Raw genomic sequence first — 24,985 nt, forward strand, 5'->3', positions numbered from 1 at the left:
ATAATATTTAGTAACCAAACGGTCAAGCCCCCATCAAACCAACATCTTTTTCATATTTATAACATAGCTTTTCCCTCCACGCAACTTCAACCAATATCCCAAAAAAAAAAACAAATTACATCTCTTCACTTCACATCACACCATGAATCATCATCATCTTCCATGCAATCTCAAACCCTTCACAACCATCTTCTCCTTCTTCCTTCTCTATCTCAATCTCCATAACCTACAAACCATCGAATCTCGAAACCCATCTCAGTTTACAACGACCAACCCAACCCCTGACGTTTCTATACCGGAGATCAAACATCACCTTCAACGGTACGGTTACCTCCCTCAAAACAACGACGTCGACGACGTTTCGTTCGAGCAAGCTCTCTCTCGTTACCAGAAAAATCTCGGTCTACCGATAACCGGGAAACCAGATTCCGACACGTTGTCACATATTCTATTACCAAGATGTGGATTCCCTGATGACGTGGTGGACCACAAAACGTCACCGTTTCACACAAGGAAAAAATACGTGTACTTCCCCGGACGTCCCAGGTGGACAAAAGATGTCCCACTGAACCTCACCTACGCCTTCTCGCAGGATAACCTAACTCCTTACTTGACACCAACAGAGATACGGCGCGTGTTCAGACGCGCTTTCGCCAAGTGGGCTTCGGTGATCCCCGTAAGCTTCGTCGAGACAGAGGACTACGTCGAGGCAGACATCAAGATCGGATTCTTCGCCGGAGATCACGGCGACGGAGAGCCGTTCGACGGCGTTTTAGGTGTTTTAGCGCACACTTTCTCGCCGGAGAACGGTAGGCTTCATCTGGATAAAGCGGAGACGTGGGCCGTTGATTTCGATGAGGAGAAATCCAGGGTGGCCGTGGATTTGGAATCTGTGGCGGTGCACGAGATAGGTCACGTGCTTGGACTAGGGCATAGCTCGGTGAAAGACGCCGCTATGTATCCAACGTTGAAGCCAAGGAGCAAGAAAGTGAATTTGAACGTGGACGACGTCGTTGGAGTACAGTCTTTGTACGGAACAAACCCTAATTTTACGTTAAGTAGTTTACTTGCGTCAGAAACTTCGACCAACCTAGCTGATGGTTCGATGATGCGGCCGTCTGAAGGAATCATCTATTCGACTTTGACTACTGTTATGGCGGCTCTTGTTTTCTTAATTGGTAGGTTCGTATAGACTAGATACAATTTCTTTATTAAAAGTAAAGGAATATGATTAGTTCAAAGTTCAAACAAATCTGGAAATGTATAGAATCATACACACATAGGAGAATGGTTACTTTTATGTTTATGTTTAGTTTAAAATGTTTAAAGACTATTCCATTTAACAACAAGGTCCATTAAGATTGGGTTTGAGAAATCTATGGCCCAATGGATTGCTAAACAGAACAAATCTTCGACTTTTGGGAGGTATATTAACATAAGAACTGAAATGTCTAGAGACCAGAGGTAACACAAATAGTTAGATAAATTAAACGTAATGGTACTTGGAAGAAGTTGTTAACTTTGGCCTACTAAAATTGCAGCTCACTTCGGTTATACCAATTTTTGTTGTTAGGAAGAGGGATAACCAAAAGACACACAGGAGGATTCTTTTAGCCCGGATATCGTTTTTTTGGTTAGTTGATATGGTCAGAAAATATATTTTTTTTTTCCTCAAATTGACAGTAAATTATAGTATATAAACAAAGAAAAAGAAGAAAAATAAAACTGAAGACATCCGACACATTTTCTTTGGATATCTCTATCCCCAATTGTCGTTGTCGCATTGAAAAGCAAAGTAGGCTCCATGGCCCATAATCATATTAACGGTACGGCCTGGTTTAATCGCTTTCTTCTTCTTCTTCTTCTTCTTCTCTCTATATCATTTTTGGGGTTTGTTCGTATTCATCATTATTTTGGGGGAATATTTGAAGTGCCTAACAAAGACTATTGCAATTGTCGTTTGAAACACACAAAAACAAAAACAAAAGAAAGTCTCACACTAGCCTTTGGAAACACATAATTGTTTGCATCGTTACTTTGAGTTTTATTCGTTTTTTATGTAAAATTTCAAAAGAGTGTAATAAAAATATAGTTTATCTAAGTTTTTGATGGATTTTACACTAATATTTTTGAACCCTGATACTATTCTTGAATCTTGATGATTGTAAAAAAAACAATATAATTTGAAATTGTTTCTTGTGTTCGTAATTAATTTTTATTGGCTTAGACAATATATATTATCTATGTGCATTTCTTCTAACTATAATTTATCATCTTCAACTTCATTGGTTCCCTATATTTGGGGCGGAATCTATAGTTCATTTGACAAATTATTGCTTAACAGCAATCTTTTGTTTTGTCACAGAGACACATCTCTTATACGTTATCTTGTTTTGTAATATGTACGCTATTATTTTTCTCTATACATATAGATAAGTCGTAGGCTCATCAATTTTCATCGTTAGAATATTTAAGGTTATGTAAGAGTAAGTCTCATAACCATTAATCCAATAGACATCAATTAGCATTCTTGGGTTTTACATGAGAAAGTGTAGTTAATTTAAGATAATATGATAAAGGAAATTGTTATAAACACTTGAAAGATTAGAAATAGTAAAGAAGGAGACAAGAGGGATAAAGGGAAGAGCATATGGTCTATCATCTTTGCATGTTATTCGTCAGAAGTGATTATTTATCTAAAACCAAAAAACGTCTCCTTTTATTTTTCTTTATATATAAATTTCATATTCTTCTCTTAAAATTTGACTTGAAAAAAAAAAGATCGAGTGTTGTTGAGAAAAAAAAATTTATAATAATATTCGGTGTCATTATGGGCACATGAGGCCGCACGTGTTCTTGCTGTTTACTTTGGGATCACCGTCCTCTGTCACGTCACGTGATTCAAGAAAACAAAAAAATCAAAAGAATAAACCAAAAAAATAAAAAAGTTTAGTGGTATAGTATTAGTAATATCAATCAATAATGACATATACTATATTCGTTGCTAACAGGAGTATATAATAATGTCAATATATATGGGAGTTACGAGCGTTCTTAGTGGTCACTTGCTTACTTCGCTACTAGAGTCACGAGACCACAACATTTGGGGAGTATCAAATCCATAAGTCAATTATAATAACTAACTATACTACCATCCCTTTGGCAACAAAAATACCAAAAAAAAAAAAAAAAAAAAAATCAAATCAAATAAGACCATAACAAAGAGAGACTCTAATTGAAAGAGAGTTTTTTCTTTTTTTTTCTTGGGACAACCCCAAAGAACGAGAGAGACTAAAGAAAAGTGTTAGTGCCACCGTACGTCAATGTACTTTCTTCCTATTATTTTGTTTTTCTCCTTTTTTTTCTGAGGGAACCATATATATATATAGTATCTTATTGCGGCAAATAGCTAAATTTGCTTGGGTAAATTATGGTATAAATAGTAAAATATGAGTACATGAAATTTAGCGAGTACGAAAGTGAACCTTCTGAGCCAAGAAGAAGGTGACAGCTGGAAAAGACACTGTCGGTTGGGTTGTAAGTGAAAAAAATATTTATAAAAAACAAATATCTCTTCATATAAGTATATGGCTACCTCTCGTTCCGTGCCATCGTGTTTAATTAATGCTGAATGTGCAGTGGGGTTGGTCCCTTGTGCGTAGTCACTTTGTTTGGTAACAATTTTTTTGTTTATAAAAATTGCATAACGATTTCACCATAACTCAATAGTATGGTTTTGTGTTATACTTAATAGTATTTTTAAAATTATCTCAATGTGATCAAAACCCTAGCAAGCGTCACACGACACGGCCCGTTTCTTTCTCCCTTCTCTTTTAATTTAAAAGTCATATTTTATTACATTTAGTTTTGTGTACATTCTTAAAATAAAGGGAAGATATTACATTTTTTCGTGCAAAATCATTCAATATCTATTAATTCATTTCTCAAATTTGGGAAAATTGCACGGTGTTGCACAACAACATATTCAATTCAAACATATAAAAACTCATTCTTATTACTTACATACGAGTATGACTTATGAGGTCTATTTCCAAAAAAATATTTGTTATACTCTTTTGTTACTTTTTTTAATGCATCATCTTATTATTCTTCTTTTGCAATTTTATGGCCCCCACATGCAGCCACGTTGTTAAATTACCCTTTTTATTTTACTAATCGTTTATTTTATTTTCGTAAAAGATGAAAATAAATTTATCTTTAGAACTTTGTGTGGATAGGTCAATAACTAAAATTCTCGGTACGTACCATAAAGCATGTGTTATGCCCTCTATATATATTTCGAAAAAACAAAAACAAAACAAAACAAAGATAAGTGAAAGAGGGTAAAATTAGCTTAATCAATAATAGTTTATCCGCCGAACAACTTTTTTACTCGTTTTAAAAATTAAAATAATTCAGACAAATTGGCCCTCTTCAATTATTCGTCTGCAGCATATACGTGCGTTATTCCGCTAATTAACCTTATTTGATAACACTTTAAGTTTATTTTGTTCTCAGCTTAAAGCTCATATTAAGTATATGTATGGTACAGCTTAAAGCTCATATTAGGCAGTTTTTCTTCGGCAGAAGAGCAATGCAAATTTGTCAATTCTGGTTTAATATATATGTACATAAATGAAACAACGAACAAAGTTTCATATACGGACATGCGTATGATTATATGAAAGAGAAAAGGAGCACATAGATATAGATAGGTAGAAAGATAGTCATAGACCCACTAAATAAGTAAATAATACGTACACAATATATAGTACAGAAGCAATGAAAGAGACGTATCTATATGTAATATGATGACTGGAAACATATTTTGTAATTATAAGAAAAAACAAAATTTGAAGTTATACACTCATCACCCATGGTCTAAATGCGGTGATATCAAAAATGTTAAAAAGCGAAGTTAAAATGTGGTGAATTTTGAAAATTTTGTGCTATATTTTTTTTTTGTGTGTGATATTTTCCGTAAATCAAATAATAGTTTTCTGTTAATAAATTAGAAACTATTAAATCAATGATGATCGTGTGTGATGTTAAGAGTATATATAAGCTCTAACTTTATTTCCCACCTGATTGGATATGGATAACTGGAAATCCACAACTATTAAATTAAAAGAAAACGAGATCGAGTAAATTATATAACAATCCACTTGAATCTTTGATCATGTAGCTAATCTCAAAAACGTAACCATACATTTCGATCACAGTCTACACCAAAAAAAGTTGCTGAAAAAACATTACTTAATAGTTATAAGTTACAAACGTAGGTTGGCTTCGTCAAATTTATTTTAATAATATCACGAGGGGAAAGGTGAAAATTTTTGACAAAAAGAAAGAAAGAAAGAAAGGTGAAAACATACAAAAATCAATTCATCAATTATCATCCCCTCAAATTCAACACTGCATCGTTAATAGTTCATCATATGACATGTTAAACTCGAGTTTTCTCGATTTTTTTAATCTTTTTACTACGGTTTCAATCGGGATAAACACCTTGAAAAAATAACAAAAACACATTAGAGTATTACATTCATTCCTTTATTTAAACTTAGGAAATTAGTTTCAATTTTGATCATTATATATTACTTCACACTCATAAGTTATAACAATTAGCAAGGTAAGTGCATAGTTTTAACTTTTAACTCTCTCTTCTTTGTTTTCTATCTTATAGATAATAAAGGTGGACAATTAAATAAAATAAAAGAAGTGAGAAGTGAATAAGGTCGAGTCGGTCACTCACGGTGCATGGTCACTCTCTCTGCACGTTCTCTTACCCTCTCTCTCTCTCTCTCTCTCTCTCTCTCTCTCTCTCTTTCATATCTCCCCTATTAAAGACTCTTCTCTAACCAGTCACACAGAGTGAGAAAGACAGAGTCAGAGAGTCTTCTTCTGCAATAGCTCTAGAGCGAGAGAGAAAGATCATAAGATGGACGTGTATGGCTTATCTTCACCAGACTTACTTCGAATCGACGACCTTCTTGATTTCTCCAACGAAGACATCTTCTCCGCCTCTTCTAACTCCGGTGGTTCCACCGCCGCTACTTCCTCTTCTTCTTTCCCTCCTCCTCAAAACCCTAGTTATCACCACCATCATCTCCCTTCTTCTGCCGATCATCACTCCTTCCTCCACGACATTTGCGTTCCCGTACGTTTTATAAAACTCTCTCTCTCTCTCTCTCTCTCTCTCTCTCTCTCTCTCTCTCTCTCTCTCTCTCTCTTTCAAGATTTGACCAATTTCGAAATCGATCATCTTCTTGATTTTTAAAGATTGTGTATATTTGGTTTTTTTGCGCAGAGTGACGACGCAGCTCACCTCGAATGGCTCTCGCAGTTCGTCGACGACTCTTTCGCTGATTTCCCGGCGAATCCATTAGGAGGAACCATGACTTCAGTCAAAACCGAGACTTCGTTTCCAGGGAAACCAAGAAGCAAACGATCAAGAGCTCCAGCTCCTTTCGCCGGAACATGGTCACCGATGCCACAGGAATCCGAACAGCAGCAGCTTCACAACGCGGCAAAATTCAAGCCGAAGAAAGAACAATCCAGCGGCGGAGGAGGAAGACACCTGTCGTCGTCATCGGAGTCAGGGGAAGGAGGAGGGATGAGGAGATGTACTCACTGTGCATCAGAGAAGACGCCACAGTGGAGGACAGGACCACTCGGACCTAAAACGCTATGTAACGCTTGTGGAGTCCGGTTTAAATCCGGTAGACTTGTACCGGAATATAGACCGGCTTCTAGTCCTACTTTTGTTTTGACTCAGCATTCAAACTCTCACCGGAAAGTTATGGAGCTTCGACGGCAGAAAGAGGTTATGAGACAACCACAACAAGTTCAACTTCACCACCATCCCCACCATCCGTTTTAGTAATCATCACTTCACTTCCCTCGTCGTTACTTTTTTCATTTCCGGAGGTTTTTTTTTATTTTCTTTTTTGGTTCTTGGGGTTGGGTTTTTGGGATAGTGTCACGTGATGATGACGTGTCGCGATCGTAGCGGCGTTTATCACGTGACCGACGACGATGGGAGCCTAAAAATTCTTTAGTGTTTACAAATCGAACGTTGCAAAATCAACCTCATTTAATTGTTAATTACTACTATAATTTTTATATCTTTGCTTTGCCTTTTCTCCGACGTTATCACTTCACCCTTAATTATAGATTTTTTTTTCCTTTTTTTAAAATACAAATAATTAACTGAAATGAATTAGAAAAAGCTACATTGATTTCCGCTTACACTAAACGTCGTCAGCGTTCAGAGTTGTGTAGCAGTATATATTATCTACTTGCAGCCTTGCACCCTTATTGCGACTTCACGTTCCGACCAAATTTATTGGACACGAACCGGAAGACGAAGAAGATCATAAAGTCCTATGGTTCCGGTTAACGAGTGATTTAAGGCCTAAACTCGAATTCATTCGGCCGGGGTACCAAAATATGAAACTCGTTGTTTTAATTTAGACTACGTAATTGATAAGATCATTACAAGATTTAAATTAGATGTACTTAGTGACATTGGAATTTGATAGTAGAAGAAAACTGATTATATTATAATTGATTTCGATTAAAATTCAAAGTGAAAACTGGATTTAAGAATACACCTTCATGGGAGATTTAACTATTGCCAAAGAGCTAAAGCCCTCGAAAACATGAGACAACAAGGAATTACATCTTTGGCATTTGACACCAAACCAAAAATTTTTTTAAAAAGTTCGAATCATGTTGTAGACATTTTTATTGTGTAATTTTGCTCCATCATCTAAGAACCCAAGAGTATATAAATTTGTAACTCGAAAATGGGGTTTAGTTTGCCTCATACGGAGATACCATAGTTGCTGATTTTGTTCACTTCCTTTGTCAAAGCGTTTCTCTCTTGCTTCACTTCAGACGCGCGGTTCGATATCTGAGGGTGAACAAATAAGATATCTCCAATATTATACAATGTATATAACTGGTTGCTAATTTTTTCTAAACTAGCTCATCAGCTCCTATACTATATCCTAGACTAGCATAGGGACTTATATACAAGTCATACTTACTTGTGAGCGGAATCGAGAAGCTTCCCTCGATGGCAATTCTTTTAGTACATCTTTCAAACCTGTATATAAATAACGAAAGTTTTGTTCATCTATCCTTATGGATGTCTTTAGTTTCACAAACTGTGGCATTATATAACACAGAAAACGTATAAAACATACCTGCTGCTTGCTTTTCAATCTTATAAGCCGAGTGGATCGCACCTCTAATCTGTTTGCCTGCTTGTCTGTGTAAGATAAGATGGAGAAAGTTAACATAATATTCATAGTTGATGCATATCCAATATACTGATCTTGTATTTTGTCTGGATCATAAACCTGAGTTTCATCCTTCCTCTAATCAATTCCTCTTCTGCCATAGTCGCAACTCTCTGAAACAATCAAATTGTTACTTACGAATTCAAAAACCATAATCCAATAATACCTTCCAACAGACTGTTAAATTTCTGTAACAACATTGACTAATAATCAAGGGTATATATATCTATTGATAGGGGTTAAGAGGTAGACTTCTGTACGGGAAGAGGTAGACTGAAGAATATCCTTTCTCTATATTACTTCATCCCTGACTGAAACATAACCCTTTAATTTTGATGCAACTAGAACCATTCAACCAAATGAATCTAAGGCAGAACCTAATAAAAACTAAGAAATTTCTCTGTACGAAACCTTTCAATTTTTATACTACTCGACAGACATTCCATTTCAAAGATTATGGGATGCTAAAGCAAACTAAAAAAAAAAAAAAGAGTAATCTAGCTAACTAAATGTAAACCATAGGAAAGTCTTCTCCAAAAACGTTAACCTCACCATGTTGAAAGTTTGAAACGTACAACTCTTAAAGCAAAGAAAGGGCTTACCTCTAACTTTTCACTTTGGGCAGTAAGACGATCCATTGATTGTCGCAACTCTTTTACTTTAAGATCTGCTCTAGAAAGCAAAGCCTGAAATCAAAATATAGGGTCAAGACTCAAGAACCAGCTTTAACCACACACAGACAGACCAGTTTATACATTCAACAAATGCTGCACAACACCGACCTCTTCACTTACAAACATGCGTACAGTATTGTAATATACAAGTCTTCTCGTCTCTGCAACCAAAAAAAGGAACAATCACTAAAAGAATCCATAACATAACATCCTAGAAGACTGAACTCTAGAGAGAAAACGTACTTTTCAGAGCAAAAATCCCAACCCCAAAAGCCAAGGTGCCTGATATAACCGGATGAGATGCAGCAACGTTCACACCATCTACATACAAAAATTGACAAATCTATGAGCAGAGAGAAGAAAACGTAGTCAACACGAGGTAGCTAGGAAATTGGAACAGACCTTTAATCTTCCCAAACACCATTTGTTCGTAAACGTTATACTCAGAAGCTATCTCACGAAGAGAATCCTATATCACAAAAAACCTCGATTAAATGTTGTGAAATTCCCAGATTCGCTTCTATTCCAATAAAAAAGCTTACGAGGGTCGTAGTAAAAGCTTACGAGGGTTTGGCTCGTGTGAGCTACAGAAGTGTCTCGAATTTGAGACAATCGAGCTTTAGAGGCGTCAATGGTAGAATCCAACGTCTCCGTGATCGTCTTCTGGTACACAAGCGCCTGACGAAGTGCATCATCGATCCAGGAAGCCGCATTTTCCACCGTCGTCGTTGCGATCTTCTGATACTCCGGTGGATGAACTGGCGAAGATTGAGGAATCGCCGGCGGATTCGCGTCGTTCATCTCTGAGGATGATTCTCCCAAAGTTCTCATTAGAAAAGATCTCTCCAAAACTGGGTTGCGACTTGCGACCTCTCTCCTTCCTTGGCTCAAGTTCTGAAGAAAAACCCGGTGGATCAAATGATGACCCGAATATAATTAACCGGGCCATGTTTTTAATTTACAACTTAAGCCCCTGAAGTTTCAATTATTTCCAACATTTTCCCTTTATTTCTTAATTGTACAATAAACTCTAGAGACTTTCTTTTGTTTTAATTACTCTTTGGTATGGCTAAACACTTTAACATCTCTTTAGTTAATCAGGGTCGTGTTAAGCCTCAACTATTGCATTCTTTTGTATTTAGATCATGTTTAATACTTCAAACAATTATGATAACAAGTGAAGTGTGTTACTTAACTCATGGCTATAACTTGTGTGAAGAATATTGAAACTTTGAATGTCAAGAAACTGGAATGGTTGAGATCGTTTATACTCAGGTAATAAACAACAAAATTAAAACATTAACTGAAACCACTGTCTAATATTTTGATCACTAGGGTTCACTTAGGGGTCGTTTTTGTTGCTTCAAACAATAATCTCTTTCTCACTCACTTGACAAAGTAGAGCTTGCCCATGACATGAAGGACAGCGACGAAAGCAATGAAACCGATGCTCATGATAAGGACGACATTAGGGGAGATCTTGAGACCGGGTGCATCATCGGTGTAGAACTGAAGCATTGATCCTGCTGCACCACCAGAGGCTCCTCCTCCACTAGCACCGCCACCTGGCTTCCTCCTACGCATGCTTGCAGTTGCAGCTGCACTTCCTCTCTGTGGAGCACCACTTCCCACCATTCTTGCTTCTCTTCTTTACACTATCTGAGATATAGTGCAAAAAAGTTAGGAAATTAACAACTTTGTATATTACAATATTGAAAGCAAAAGATTGATCTTAAATAGAAAGGGAGAATTATTAAGCAAATGACAAAACAAAAAGATGACATCTAAATACCCTATGAACTAAGATATGTTACGTTTTTATAAATTTGCATCCTAACCAAAAGAAACAACTAAGTTAACCAAAATTAAACTACAATTGGGCAACTGGCACATTGTTCCATTCCCCGTTTAGCTAAACTCAACACAAATTCAAGTTTAAACCCAATTCTATAAGCTCTGGCAATCATGTTAAGACTTGGTACATGTATATTGTATTCAAAACTCTCACAAACAAATCGTATCAATTTCAGCATCGGGTTTACAAAACTATTAACATACAAGAATAGATTACAATGCAAAATTCTCAACAAAGCGAGTCAAAATTCAAACATGGAGACATATACAACAATGAACAAGCCAAATTCATTAACTTCACATATGCGTAGGAAACATTTAGAATGCAACAGCAAAAAAAACCGAATCCAGATCGGAAAATCCTAAAACACCGAGACTTGGATTCAACATCGAGATCTAATTATCAGATCTACGCACAACGCTGATCTAATAATAACCTATAGATCTAGCAATCAGAGACATGGATCGTAAATCAACAACGATAACAAAAAGACTCACACCTGATTCGGCTTAGGAATTCTGATGTCGACGACGAGAATGATACGAGACGGATAGAGAGCGAGCGAGCGAGCGAGCGAGCGAGAGAGAGAGAGAGAGAGAGAGAGATTTGAAGACCTTCGGAGTTGACCGCAACTCTTTTTAACAATTTTTTTTAGGAAGAGGAGAAATACTCGCCACGCACCTTTTAATGTTTTAGCCAATTACATATTGCCACCTCAGCGTAACTATCAGGGCTTTTTCTTAAAGCGTAAGTTGGGGAGAGTTTGGATATAAATTAATTTAGAGCCCAAAATTAAGGCCCAAAAAGCCCAAACGCATTACTCGTCTATAAGTCACAGACTTTTTTGCACGACAGAAAAATTTAAAGAATTAAAAAGAAATGTTTGCTGAATAGAATTAAATTTAAGTAGGGACATATTTTTTATAGTCAATCTAAAAGTTGATTGTGTGATCATTCACTTTATTTGTAGGTCATATGAGAAAAGATTTGAAGTGAAATGTATGATTTTACAGGCAAAATTAATGTTTTTATTAGTATAACTTTTGGTTCCCTAAATCAAAGGACAACAATCTAAGCCAGATAAACAAAATATCTGAATTAGCCCTACTTCAGTAAAGATTGAAAATGTTTTTTTAAAAATTTTTTTTCAAAAGTTTTTTTCAATAGAACAAAAAAAGAAAAGAAAAGACTCTTAAGAAGGTTATATGTGATTTTAGTTCCTTGTTAATGTGAATCATGAAAGAAGTTTCGTACGTGGGCACGTACGTACGTACCAAAGTACGTAGACATTAAAAGCATTTTCATCTATTTTTCTTCTCATTAGATCTGGAAACACGAATCTCGAGATGGAGACAGATATGTGAATCAAAGAGAGAGAGAGAGTGTAATGATGCATATCTATCGGGGCATAATAAGGTTATGGAAGGAAGCCTGACATTTTTTGTGTACGGCCACAGAGTCGACATATACTGTGCGACTGTTTTTAACCTTCGTACGTATCGATCCATTCCAAAATCTTATTTCATTCATGTGTTCCAATCAATCAATGCTATATATATAGTATATATTTACTCTCGGAAAGCAGTGATGCTCTTGTTTTTGTTGAATTTATATAAGGACCATATGTATATATTACTCTTTCCTTCGCTATAAATAATGCTTGATAGAAAATAAATAAATAAATAATGCTTGATAGAAGCCAAAAGTATATACTGTATGGTGAAATTTTTATAACCAAAAAGACTGTCGAAATATACTCGTTATTTCGAACATCGAATGGATCACATTCTCATACTATTTGATTTAGAAGATCAATGTTGTAGTATCTACTATCTAGTATAGTATAAATAAGGTGGGGGAAGATACAAATAGAAAAGAAAGATGAAGAAAAATAATTGAATCAGGCAATGATGATGTAGTATATTATTTTTTGACAGGACGATATTTTTTTTTTGTGTGTGTAAGAAAAAAAAATCAAAACGGGGTCCCTTTTTTGGGTACATTTATTATCAAACGAATTCGTGGGGTGGCGGTGGTTATCTCAATTTATTACTTGTACTTTATTTTGTCCCTCCAACACTTTCAATCTCTCTCTATTTTTTTTTTTAAATTATTACTAGTATTAATTAATATCCACCACAGAAAAATAAATAAATGAATCATCAAGTTTATCTTGTTTACCAGGGTGTACTTGTACCCTAAGATCAGAAACTTGTACTATTTCTTTAGTTTGAGTTGCAGTTGTCGAGCAGAGATACGGTATAAAATGATGAAAAAAAAATAAGAAGAACAGCACGACGAAGATAGTGAAATCACACTGCTATTTATTAGCATTTGTAATCATGACGCCCCTTTTCAACCCAAAAATAAATAATAATCAAATAGTCTATTTTAAGGTGGACGTGGTTATCATAACATAAACACGTTTCGAAGTTGGTTTGTGTAACGGAGTAATGTCTTTGAATTACATCATTATAGACCAAAATTTATGAATGTTTGCAAATGGATATTAATCCGCTTCGTCCACTACAATATCATCAAACCCTTTAGATAACATACTTTTAGATTTTTTTTTTTGTGTGTGTTTTTACTTTTTACAATTGGTATTTTGATGCGAATATGGATGTACGTACGGATGATTATAAATGAAAGAAATCGTATATATAAAATCATTGATTAGAAAAGAAAAGAAATGTTTTAGTGTGTGCGTTGTCTTTGATTGGAACCTCCACCACGCGTGTGAGAGTGTCCTTTGTGGATCTTTCGAAAGCTCTCACAGTCACGACGCTCGACGTTGACGAAATTCACACGTGTGTCTAAACAGTGACACGCGTTAAAAACAAAAACCACTTCTTAATAAAATAATAATAATAACATGAGCGAGCGAGTGAGTGAGTGTGTGAGCCCCCATCCATCACCCTAAAACCCTCCGGCTGCACCAGAGAGTCTCACCGATGCTGAGTTGACATCTCTCTCTCCTCTCTCTCTCTTCACCGTCTTCTATAGACTGTCGGCGGAGTCTTCTTACTTATATATAATTTGAGATTCCGTTATTTTAATTTAATTTCCTAATTTTGGACTTGGTTCATTTGATTTAATATCTATCATGTGAATAAAATATGTAATATCTAACCAAAAGCTTAGCTGTTGCTCTTACACATTTTTTTCTGGTTCAGCTTGAATAATAATAATAATTAATTACTTATTTTAGTAACTTCTCTACAGCTTCCATATGACTCCAAAAACCTATGTCGATTCTCTTTTCGATAAAATTCCCATATTATAAAATTCTGTAGCAGTATTACTGTATCCTCTCACTCTTAATTAGTGTATTTTTAAAATTACAATCGTCAACTACATTATTTTATTTCAGTGGCTTAGCAAATGCTGTATCATGTTTTGAAAAAGATGTTCATTTTGTCATAAATCTACTATACAAGTTTGCGTTCCAAAGAGAGTAGAAAAGTCGAAAATGAATTCAAACATGTCTTATCATGAACTGATCATGATTTTGTTTGACAACAAGGGGTATAGTCTAGATCAAAATATACTAATCTGAAATCTCTATGATGAACATAAATGTCGAATATATAGGTCCTTCAATAAATATTTTAACGAACTTAGATTATGAATTTATGATAGTAATACTTTTGACGTTTAAGTAAGAATCAAATCCAAATAAGAGTGAGTTGACACCATATCTTTTTTACCACCCCACCAAGTCGCTACCGTTTGGTTGAGTTTTTGTATTTATAACCAACAAAAAGATTTTAAAGAACAAACTTTTAAAACGTTTTTTTTTTTCGTTTTTCTTATAGTAGGTGAAAATTAAATTGCTTTATCTAGACGAAAGAGATTCCAAATCTGGGATATTGTTACGTTTCAAAATAAAACCTGAAAAAAAAAAAAAAAAAAAAAAAAAAAAAACCTGAACTTTCGTAGTTGCACGAGCTATGTTTTAATACTATTAAATAAATATTCAGTACACACAGTCACACACTATACTATGTAGTTACTAACTTATAAACATTAGAAATAAAATTTTTTTTTTAGAAAAAAAAAAAAGAAGAGGTGAGGAAGTTGCCCTACATCGGAAAGCTACTCTTCTCCATCTTCTTGACCACTCTGTTCTGTTCTGTGTATAAAAAGCCTCTCAAAACCTCTTCCCATTTTCATATTCAGTTTCAGTTTCTTTAAGAAAAACATAAAGTTTCTCCGATATATATATATATGGATTCTCTAGCGATTTCTCCTAGGAAGCTCCGATCAGACCTTTACTCATACTCTTACCAAGATGACTCCAACTCCAACACACCTCTCGTCATCTCTGTTCTCTCTTCTCTGATCGAGCGGACTTTAGCTAGGAACGAGAGAATCAGCCGGAGCTACGGTGGTTTTGGTAAGACACGTGTCTTTGATTGCCGGGAGATTCCTGATATGACTATTCAATCGTACCTTGAGAGGATTTTTCGGTACACCAAAGCCGGTCCATCGGTTTACGTCGTGGCTTATGTCTACATTGACCGGTTCTGCCAGAATAACCAAGGTTTCAGAATCAGCCTTACCAATGTACATCGTCTCCTCATCACAACTATCATGATCGCTTCCAAATACGTCGAAGATATGTAAGTTAATTACCTCTCCAATAACAAATTTTTGTATGTTTCCAAATAGATAAAAAATCCTCTGTTTTGTTTGTGAACTCATCTTGCTTTGTCTTTGTTTCTTACAGGAATTACAGAAACTCATACTTTGCGAAAGTAGGAGGATTAGAGACAGAAGATTTGAACAATTTGGAGATAGAGTTCTTGTTCTTGATGGGATTTAAGTTGCATGTGAATGTGAGTGTGTTCGAGAGTTACTGTAGTCATCTTGAGAGAGAAGTTAGTATTGGAGGAGGTTATCAGATTGAGAAGGCATTACGTTGCGCTGAGGAAATCAAATCTAGACAAACTGTTCAAGATCCTAAACACCATCAATTTTCTCGAATCTTGCTGTAGTCAAGAACAAGAACTATTACTCTGTTTCGTAAATCTTTTTTTTTGTCTTTTTGCCTTTGACTTTTTGATTACCTTGTCGGTTGGGTTTTCTTGTAATGTAAAATGTAAATAGAGAGAAAAAAAAAATTAGAGATTGCTGTTGTATGTATTTTGTGTATCAGCAATGTAGATTCTATGTATGTGTTGAACTTTAAGAAAAAATGGTTTTTATTTGCAAAAAAATCTTTGTTAATCTGTTCTGTTGTCATCTACTACTTTCTTAGACATGTGAACTATTAAAACTGGTTTAGACAAAACAAAATCATTGGTTTATAGAGATACTCAAATCCATTGATTAGGATTTATGCCTGCGATTTTGAAACCTCAGAAAATACTTGTCATGCATTAGATTTGTTAAGATTGTTAGTAATCTTTAGGGTCATGTTCAACTCATAAGTCATCATCAAACAAATTGATTAATAAAGAAAAATATTATTTGCATGGAGTGACACTTTCGAAAATTTTGTTAGCAGAATAGGTATATATAGTTTTCTAAAAAAGACAAAATGTTGATACTAACTAGCTATTACTAACAAAGAAGACACAACAAGGCTCTCTCGTTAACTTAAGATTATATTTTTTTATTAAACCATAAACTTAATCCAAATTCTTAACTTTAATTAGCAACCCCCAGGACCTCCAAAGAACACAGAAGTGGTCCAAGGTTCACCATCACTACTCGTAAAATATTTTGCATTATAACATTTTGGTTGATCCGCGTAAACCTTCACACCGACTGGTTTGGTAAGTCTCCATAAACCATCCCTCACCTTAATGGCATTGACAAAAGCCGCTCTTTGGTACCCTTCTTGTGCAAAACTCCCACTTCCCATCGGTGGGCTCTTCTCACCAATTGGGCTATAGACTTCTCCTCCCCATGATGCATATGATGCTACCTGAGATAAGCCTTTTGCTGTAAACAATTCTTTAGGCCAGTAACCGATTGCCTCTGTCTCGTAAAATAGCAACCAGTTTCCTGAATGCGGATCCTTTTTTAAAAATTACAATATTACTGTTAAATAAAAGCTTGATTTAGGACTGATGAAAATATAACAAGATAATTAAGATGATGCCTTTTTTTTTTTTGTTTAAACGTTATACCCGGCTTATCTTGACATCTATGTAATACTGCCTGTGATCTCGTGCAGAAAAGGCATCAGCGTAAGTACCAAGTGGATTTGTTTGGCTAATTTGGACAAAACCAGGACAATGCATATCGAAACATCCTCTCTTCTTGAAACCATCTGCCTGTACAATAATGTTCATATGAAAACTGTTTGACCAAAACCACTTTTCAACACATATTTAACTAAACAACAACCCAACAAATTTGAACAACCAACTTACTGTCCAGTATGTATAGAAGCGAGTGTCGTTATCCCAGCGAGGTGGGTTATCCCAGCGAGCTGAGTAGACCTGAGAGTTTTCGTTGACATAAGCAAAAATCATCTAATTGTGAAAATTAAATAAATATATAGTTGGCAAATTTTAAGTAGAGAGAAATGTAAATTTAGAACCTGCCAACCGGCCTGGATACTATTGTACTGTCTGGAGACCAAAACGCGTGATTGACTAAATTGACGAGGTGACACACCAGGACTCCATGCGTTTATATGTCCACTAGCTTCAGAAACTTGGCCTCTGTATCCTAGCCCTGCAGACTAAGTACGTGGTAAAAGGAATGAAGTAAGGATCACACCAACATTTGGATCATGCATATATATAAAAGGTAGCTTAAAAGGACTTACATGATGACCATTTGGGCGTATACCATTGGTTTGGGGACTCAGACTTTCGAATCCAGTGGATTTCAATTTGTGTGCGCTAAGGAGATCTTGCTTTGTAATTCTCTTGACAATCACTGTCCCGTGTGGGCACTCAAATCGAATAGGAGCATTCTTTCTTTTCGAAACCAAATTTGGGACCTTCTACATATATACATGTTTTTTGTGGTTCACATGTGTCAACATACATACCAACCTAAATACATTATATTCACATATGTGTTATATAAAAAGATAATAGTAAAACCTGAATGGTGTGATTCTTCAGCAAAGGGTGATCAAAGGCAAGCTGCTTGTTAATGTCCACGCAGTCAAAGATGTCACCACGGTCTGTCTGGTTTAAAAGAACCGACAAAAGAAACAAAATATGAGTATCTTTAACAAGAACCTAAAATAAATCCTAGAATGAGGCGGCATGAGATCATAGAAACGTGTCAGAGTTAATATTTAAAATCAGGACGAAGAATACACACAACATGATACCCAAAAAAAAAAAGAATACACACAAACACATGCACAACATCACACGATTAATATATTTGGAGAACTGAATTACTGTGAAACTCTTAATTGCAGGTTTGTTTATAGCTTTAAGTTGCTTCTCAATCTCCTCCAGACCATATTCTTCTCCGAATATTTTACCATTCTTTGGTGCTGCATCTGCAACTATCGTAAAAAACCCTATTAACAGTCAACAGAGTCAGTACGAAAAACACAAGTGAGGTGGCTGCCATTTTATGTTTTCAGTAATTTCACAGCAATGCTTTTTTTTTTTTTTTTTTTTTTTTGAAATATGCATTTGAGAAAAGGTAAATGTGGTTGTATATATATATATATATATATATATATATATATATATATATTTCATTGAGTGTCTAAGAAGAAACAAAATTAATAAAATCAAAGAAAATTATATCAATGAAGAGAATTTCAGTCAACAAAATCAAAACTAAAGAAAAAGGTCAAGTCAACGAAATCAATTTCAGCATTAATATATGGGAGGTATTGTATAAAGATTCGAAACTGTCAAATAAGGAAGCAGAGTTTGTTAACAAACAAAAAAGGAAACAGAGTTTATAAAATAAAGAAGGATCATCAAACCGACGAAATTAATATCAGCATAACAAAACTGTCAAATAAGGAAACATAAATCAATTAGTAAAAACGGAAAAAGGCTGAACAAAAAACATTTCCATTCATTGAGTGTCAAAGAAGCAAACAATTAGGGTCCATAAAATCAAAGATATCAATCTCAGCAGAAATGAAAGATTCAAATAAAAAAACTGTCACAGAAGGAATCAGAGTTGATAAAAGAAAGAAGATCAAATCAACGAAATCAATTTCAGCATATATTCGAAACTGTCAAGGAATGAAACAGAGGTTTATAAAATAATTGAAGATCAAACCAACGAAATCAATATTCAATATCATCATATTGCAGGAATCCTTAAGAATAATGAGAGGCGCGGTAGAAATCAAGTTTACAAAAATTCCAAAAAAGAAAAAGATACAAGGAAACATATTCACAGTCACTACTACAATGCTTCAGGGCTAAGAATGTATCATTTTAGACACAAGGTAATAGATTTACAGTTAATAGTTTAAAAGTGATCAAGAGTAAATTGATTACCCTGGAAATAGCCTAGAGGCTGTGCGACATGGCTTAGTCACCCTCCTCTTGGACGGCAAAGGAATTACCAAAACCTATCCAAGCTGGTGAGAATGAGTCATCTATACTCCTAGCTTTATTTGACTCCTTTGCATACTCAAACATACCTTTAAGAAGGGGATCACTTCAGACTAAAAGTAGCCACGGCGACAAGCATATAAGAAAGAAGGGGGAAAAGATCAGTTAGTAAATGAAACACTAACTACAAGAGCACTCAAGGATACAACTCCGTATAGTACAGAACAGAGTAGTGACGAAACTTTCTGCATCACTCTTGGTGAGTTTGGTAATCATGGTATTGAAGAAGCAAGGGAGAATCTTGACAAACAGACTTATGAGAGTGGGAATGAGTGTATCGAAGAGAATAAGAGTGCAGATTCAGAAAGAAGTGATGAGCCTGAAACCAATAGAGAAGTTGGAAGCGATAAAGAAGCCGAGATTGAAGAGGAACACCAGCCACCACCGATTATGAGGAAATCACAGAGACAGATCAACAAACCTAAGTATCTTCATGACTATGTTCTACTGGCTGAAGACGAAGGAGAGATGCTACTTTTATGCTTAAATAATGAGCCAAGCGAAGCTAAGGAGACAAGGGAATGGACGTTAGCTTGTGAAGATGAGATCAGTTCAATTGAGAAGTTGAACACTTGGAACCTTGTTGATTTGCCGGTTGGAGCAAAACCGATTGCTCTTAAGTGGGTCTTCAAGCTCAAAAGGAACTCGGATGGAAGTATCAAAGGCCCGACTTGTTGCTATGCTAAAGGGTATGTACAACAATATGGTATGGTGTAGATTTCGAGGAATACTAGTTATAAACCATACGACTACTTATCAACCTTGCAGCGTCTAACGGCTGGGAGATTCATCATCTAGATGTTAAAACGGCTTTTCTCCATGGTGAACTAAGAGAAACAATGTATGTGACGCTACCAGAGGGTTTTGAGAAGAAAGGAAGTGAGAACAAATTAAACAAAGCTTTGTATGGTTTGCGACAAGCACCTAGAGCATGGAACCGCAAGTTGAATCACATTCATACAGAATTGCACTTTATCAAGTGTTCTATCGATGATTTATTTGTCATAGGCATTGATCTATACCGCATTAACAGTTCAAAGAGGAGATGGCCGTCAAGTTTGAGATGAGTGATCTCGGGAAGCTCACATACTATCCTGGAAATCAAGCAGACAAACAAACTGCCTCCGGTGTGTTACGTTCCCTGTTTCATCAACTAACAAATAAATATGGAATATAAGAATCCTTCCACTTATAATATTTGAATCTAAATTATTAAACTAAGAACTGAGGGTTACAAAGTGAAAGTGATGTATGTAACATTAGGCTCTACGATTACGGTTGCTTCTGTTGGCTTTTGTTTCATCACCAAACATATAAGAAAGACCAGGAAAGTGATCAGAAGAAGTACAACGCTGATTCCAAAAGTCAAACCTATGATCATAGCACTTGTATCTTTCTTCTTATCTGAGAAAAGTTCCCATGTCCAAATGCTTTTAATATGAGTCTCAGTGACTACTACTTATATATAGAGATAGATAAAGCAAGAGAATAGAAGACTCACCAAGAAGGCGGAGATCAGCCTTTGCCAATCTTATATATATATCCTGACCGCCTTCGGGGTAATGTCTGACATCGTCTAAGCTTCCCGTCCAAAACACACAGCCAAACCCACCATTAGCAAATGCAAGGCATTTGCAGTCTCTCAGACATGTCTCTCGGCAATCTTTAAATCTCAGACCTTGGATGGCAATGGCTGATTTGGTCTGAGGAAGCTTGACCTTGCTCTGTTTCAGAAACCCATCACCACCTCCACAAGTGAGGTTTGTGTTCCTGACACAGCCTCCCCAGCCATATTCGGCATGCCACTTACGCAACGACTTTGGGTGGAAGCCTCTGAAGCAGTTACAGATTGGGGAAGTCAGTTGATCGCAAAACCCGTTTCTCCCACATTCGTTGAAGTCATCGCATTGCTCATATGGCATGTACCAGAACTAATCCCCAATCTTCGGCAGTTTGGTTCCATCGGAGTTGCTGCAACAAGCCGTTGATGCTTAAACTCAACTTAGAGGAGATGTAGGAGCTGCTTCTGTTTGAGTATGTAGCCATCTTCTTGTTGCCCAATCGCATTTCTGGAACTCCGTATCCATTCCAAAGAGGGCCACGGTAGATTGGCGTTTCTCTGTAGTAAATTACAACCTCAAGGAGGCCTCCTCCTCCTCTAGATGAATCATTAAGATGAAGAGAGAAGGCGCCGTTGGATGGATCATCTATCTCTCTCCACGACCTCAAAGACATGTTACCTCCTAACTGCATCCTAGGTAGAAGTGTATCAGTGGGGAACTCAAAGCTTTCCCACAGGATTTTGCGGTGGTTGTCTCTCAGAACTCAAAGCTTTCCCACAGGATTTTTTTTTTGCCTGCTGAAATATGCATTTGAGAAAAGGTAAATGTTGTTGTATATATATATTTCATTGAGTGTCAAAGAAGAAAACAAAGTTAATAAATCAAAGAAAATTATATCAATGAAGTGAATTTCAGTCAACAAAATCAAAACTAAAGAAAAAGGTAATTTCAGCATTAATATATCAAAGATTTTTAAAACTGTCAAATAAGGAAACAGAGTTTGTTAACAAAGAAAAAAGTATAATTTTACTTATTGATTAGTGGAGTATACTAGACCAATATCTGCTAATACATGAGAGTTTTGTATCCGTACTTTTGTTTTTATCACACTGTTTTTCAAAAGTAATAATTAGCAACTATTTTATTATATTATAGAATACATACATGAAAATAAATGAAATATGTATTATGTTTAGCAAATATTTTGCTTATGTTCTGCTTTGTTTTTGCTTATTTGTTGTGAATTTATGTTTTCAAATCAAAAAGGTTAATTAGGTGTTGATTAGATGCAAATTTATGTTGATGCAATGAGATGCTGCAACAACCCCTTGTAGATCAAAGTTAATTTTTATTTACGTACGTTTTTGTTAAGACTTAGAATTTTTTACACATTGCTCCTTTTGTTTTCCTCTTTTTCTACTTTGGTAAACCCAAAAGACTTTTGTTTGTTTGTCTTCTCTCCACTAACTCAAAATCAAAATCAAAATCCAATTATCCAAATATGGTATATCTAAATCCAATTATCCAGTTATGCGCAAATATGGTAAATCCAGAGACCTTATTCATTTGATCTATAAATCCTTCGAACTAGATAGCTAAAGATAGTTTGACAAAAAAAAAAAAAAATGATAGCTAAAGATAAGATTACGATGGGTGGTGTTTATATGATGTCTAATAATTGTCTCGCGTGAATAGGCATACCGTATACGTATATTTACCAGGACTTCAATTTTCTCTTTGGCACACTTATATCCTGATACAATTTCGTGAAAACAGCTACGATCTAGTGGATTCTAGAAAATATAATTTCGACAAGACGTCACGTAGCGGTTCAAATCGAACCATGAACTCTATAAGCTTTAGTTCGTCGACTCAATCTTATCTTCTCTAACTTTCAGTTTCGTTTCCACCACTAATCTCTTCACTCTCTTGCCTTAACAAATATTGATCAATGTTCAAAAAGACCTTACCATTAATAGTATACTAGTACGTATATTATTATAAATTCTACAACTTTGACAAGTGAAAATTTAACGGTATTTTTATTATTTATAGATAGATAATTTTAATAATAGTGGTAATCTGAAGAATAGTGAAATCCACTTTTCATATTATTTTCCTCCTTTTTAATTTAAGTAAATCGTCATGTCGAACCTGATTCAGGCCAAGATTTACGTTACACATCTGCGATTATTTTCAAATACGTTAAAGAACTTTTTACATGCATATTTTGAACCGTGCGATTAAGATTCAACGACCAAGCAAACCACCATTAACGGCTACATTAACGTACAAATTTCGCCATCAACATAATTTCCAAATGACCTTGATTTAGGGGGAAAAGAAGAATTAATATCGCAATACGACACCGTATGACTCAGCCTCGTAAACTATGGGTCTAACTGTTAACCGTCACATTGGACCCCCTTACAAGTAAAACCAAAAAAAATAAAAAATAGGAAAAAGACTTCACGTGTCTTTAGTTACTCACTTTTTAGGCAAAGTGACACATGGATTAAAACAGTTGGGCGTAAATAGAGTCTTTCACGGGATTCGATCGATCCAATAGTAATTACAATTACTACTATATATAAGTACGTACGTAGCACAAGTCATCCTCATTAGCTACTTATTATTATCATCGCAATGGCAGTTCTTGTCGTAGTACGATATTACATGATCGTGAACTTGCTCTTTCCTCTAACTTGTCTTCTCTTAAACTTAACTCATTGCTTTAGCCCCAACAAACTCAACGTTTCAGCCGTCACGACCAGCAATTCTGATTGGTCTATCGCCGGAGCTACATGGTATGGCGACCCCAACGGATACGGAAGCGACGGTATGTATATATATATATATATATATACAATCATACATGTTTGATGTCAATTACATCTCTAGATAAACAAGCACGTAACTAGCGATATATTTAATTAAATTACTAACCAAAGTATATTAATTATTATGAAGGTGGAGCTTGTGGTTATGGAACTGCTGTAGCACAACCTCCTTTTGCGAAAATGGTATCAGCCGGAGGTACTTCGTTGTTCAAGTCAGGAAAAGGATGTGGCGCATGTTACCAGGTTACGTACTAATCATAGTTACTAGAAATTTTTATAATTACAATGAATTAAGCAGAAGAGATTTGAAATACATGCAAGATTAGCTTATATACTCATATCTGTACGTACAGATAAAATGCACTTCGAAATCGGAGTGTTCGAAGAATCCGGTTACGGTAGTGATTACAGACGAGTGTCCTGGATGCGTTACAGAGTCGGTCCATTTCGATTTGAGTGGTACAGCGTTTGGTGCCATGGCCGTTTCTGGTCAGAGTAGCCAGCTTCGCGGTGCCGGAGTTTTGGAGATTCTTTACAGAAAGTATGTATCTAAAGGATTTCACATTATTAACAAATTATATTTTAAGGAAACTATATTTTATATGTAATAATTACTAAGATTTAAATATTTGATGCGTGTGTTCGTAGAGTTGAGTGCAAATATATTGGGAAAACGGTGACGTTTCAAGTGGATGAAGGTTCAAACGCTAATTACTTCGCGGCTTTGGTTGAGTATGAAGACGGAGACGGCGAAATTGGCCGAGTCGAACTCAAACAAGCTCTAGATTCTGACACGTGGATATCTATGAGCCACTTATGGGGAGCCGTGTGGAAGCTGGACGTGTCGTCACCTTTGCGGGCACCGCTGTCTCTTCGAGTGACTTCGCTGGACTCCGGCGAAACTGTTGTGGCTACCGATGTCATTCCGGCCGGCTGGAAACCCGGTGCCAAGTACAAATCGAACGTGAACTTTCAAGTGTAGCCGCTGGAACTAAAATTACTTGTATATCTAAGAGTATAAATGATATATCTCTAAATAAATATTAAAATGATATATCTCTTACTTGAATGTTCAATCCCGTATGTATGGACCGTATAGTGACACAATAACACCTTATTTTTAGTGGAAGATGTATGTTTATTTCATATTAGTATCAGATTTAACTTGTTACAGT

At 35.7% G+C, this 24,985-nt stretch overlaps 7 protein-coding genes and 1 pseudogene across 7 annotated transcripts; 4 read left to right on the forward strand and 4 right to left on the reverse strand.

Moving 5' to 3' along the window:
• Window positions 1–41: 41 nt before the first annotated feature.
• LOC104783055 (metalloendoproteinase 4-MMP-like) lies at window positions 42–1,346 on the forward strand (annotated as a pseudogene).
• Window positions 1,347–5,745: 4,399 nt separating this feature from the next.
• On the forward strand, window positions 5,746–7,129 carry LOC104783056 (GATA transcription factor 2). Its single transcript, XM_010508140.3, has 2 exons — window positions 5,746–6,160; window positions 6,311–7,129. Exons 1-2 carry the CDS (start codon window positions 5,942–5,944, stop codon window positions 6,881–6,883), a joined length of 792 nt encoding a protein of 263 aa, XP_010506442.2. The 5' UTR covers window positions 5,746–5,941; the 3' UTR covers window positions 6,884–7,129.
• A 415-nt stretch (window positions 7,130–7,544) lies between these two features.
• On the reverse strand, window positions 7,545–9,905 carry LOC104783057 (RGS1-HXK1-interacting protein 1). Its single transcript, XM_010508141.3, has 9 exons — window positions 9,548–9,905; window positions 9,386–9,452; window positions 9,227–9,304; window positions 9,092–9,144; window positions 8,912–8,995; window positions 8,370–8,422; window positions 8,214–8,278; window positions 8,055–8,113; window positions 7,545–7,918 (listed from the first exon to the last, which is right to left on the reverse strand). Exons 1-9 carry the CDS (start codon window positions 9,812–9,814, stop codon window positions 7,829–7,831), a joined length of 816 nt encoding a protein of 271 aa, XP_010506443.1. The 5' UTR covers window positions 9,815–9,905; the 3' UTR covers window positions 7,545–7,828.
• A 287-nt stretch (window positions 9,906–10,192) lies between these two features.
• Window positions 10,193–11,476, reverse strand: LOC104783058 (protein transport protein Sec61 subunit beta). The gene is made up of 2 exons (XM_010508143.3): window positions 11,336–11,476; window positions 10,193–10,642 (listed from the first exon to the last, which is right to left on the reverse strand). Exon 2 carries the CDS (start codon window positions 10,616–10,618, stop codon window positions 10,370–10,372), a length of 249 nt encoding a protein of 82 aa, XP_010506445.1. The 5' UTR covers window positions 10,619–10,642; window positions 11,336–11,476; the 3' UTR covers window positions 10,193–10,369.
• Window positions 11,477–14,727: 3,251 nt separating this feature from the next.
• LOC104783059 (cyclin-U2-1) lies at window positions 14,728–15,851 on the forward strand. Its single transcript, XM_010508144.3, has 2 exons — window positions 14,728–15,463; window positions 15,571–15,851. The coding sequence occupies exons 1-2, from the start codon at window positions 15,069–15,071 to the stop codon at window positions 15,836–15,838; spliced, it is 663 nt and encodes a 220-aa protein (XP_010506446.1). The 5' UTR covers window positions 14,728–15,068; the 3' UTR covers window positions 15,839–15,851.
• A 1,003-nt stretch (window positions 15,852–16,854) lies between these two features.
• LOC104783060 (protein neprosin-like) lies at window positions 16,855–17,651 on the reverse strand. Its single transcript, XM_087509592.1, has 4 exons — window positions 17,634–17,651; window positions 17,395–17,538; window positions 17,225–17,293; window positions 16,855–17,125 (listed from the first exon to the last, which is right to left on the reverse strand). The coding sequence occupies exons 1-4, from the start codon at window positions 17,649–17,651 to the stop codon at window positions 16,973–16,975; spliced, it is 384 nt and encodes a 127-aa protein (XP_087365718.1). The 3' UTR covers window positions 16,855–16,972.
• A 2,988-nt stretch (window positions 17,652–20,639) lies between these two features.
• On the reverse strand, window positions 20,640–21,661 carry LOC147946387 (receptor-like serine/threonine-protein kinase SD1-8). Its single transcript, XM_087509594.1, has 3 exons — window positions 21,335–21,661; window positions 20,910–21,225; window positions 20,640–20,812 (listed from the first exon to the last, which is right to left on the reverse strand). Exons 1-3 carry the CDS (start codon window positions 21,659–21,661, stop codon window positions 20,640–20,642), a joined length of 816 nt encoding a protein of 271 aa, XP_087365720.1.
• A 1,927-nt stretch (window positions 21,662–23,588) lies between these two features.
• LOC104783062 (putative expansin-B2) lies at window positions 23,589–24,939 on the forward strand. Its single transcript, XM_010508145.3, has 4 exons — window positions 23,589–23,809; window positions 23,941–24,053; window positions 24,164–24,351; window positions 24,459–24,939. Exons 1-4 carry the CDS (start codon window positions 23,617–23,619, stop codon window positions 24,790–24,792), a joined length of 828 nt encoding a protein of 275 aa, XP_010506447.1. The 5' UTR covers window positions 23,589–23,616; the 3' UTR covers window positions 24,793–24,939.
• The last annotated feature ends 46 nt before the right edge of the window (window positions 24,940–24,985 follow it).

The sequence above is a fragment of the Camelina sativa genome, chromosome 4, assembly GCF_030686135.1.
Source record: "Camelina sativa cultivar CO46 ecotype springtype chromosome 4, ASM3068613v1".
NCBI lineage: Eukaryota > Viridiplantae > Streptophyta > Magnoliopsida > Brassicales > Brassicaceae > Camelina > Camelina sativa.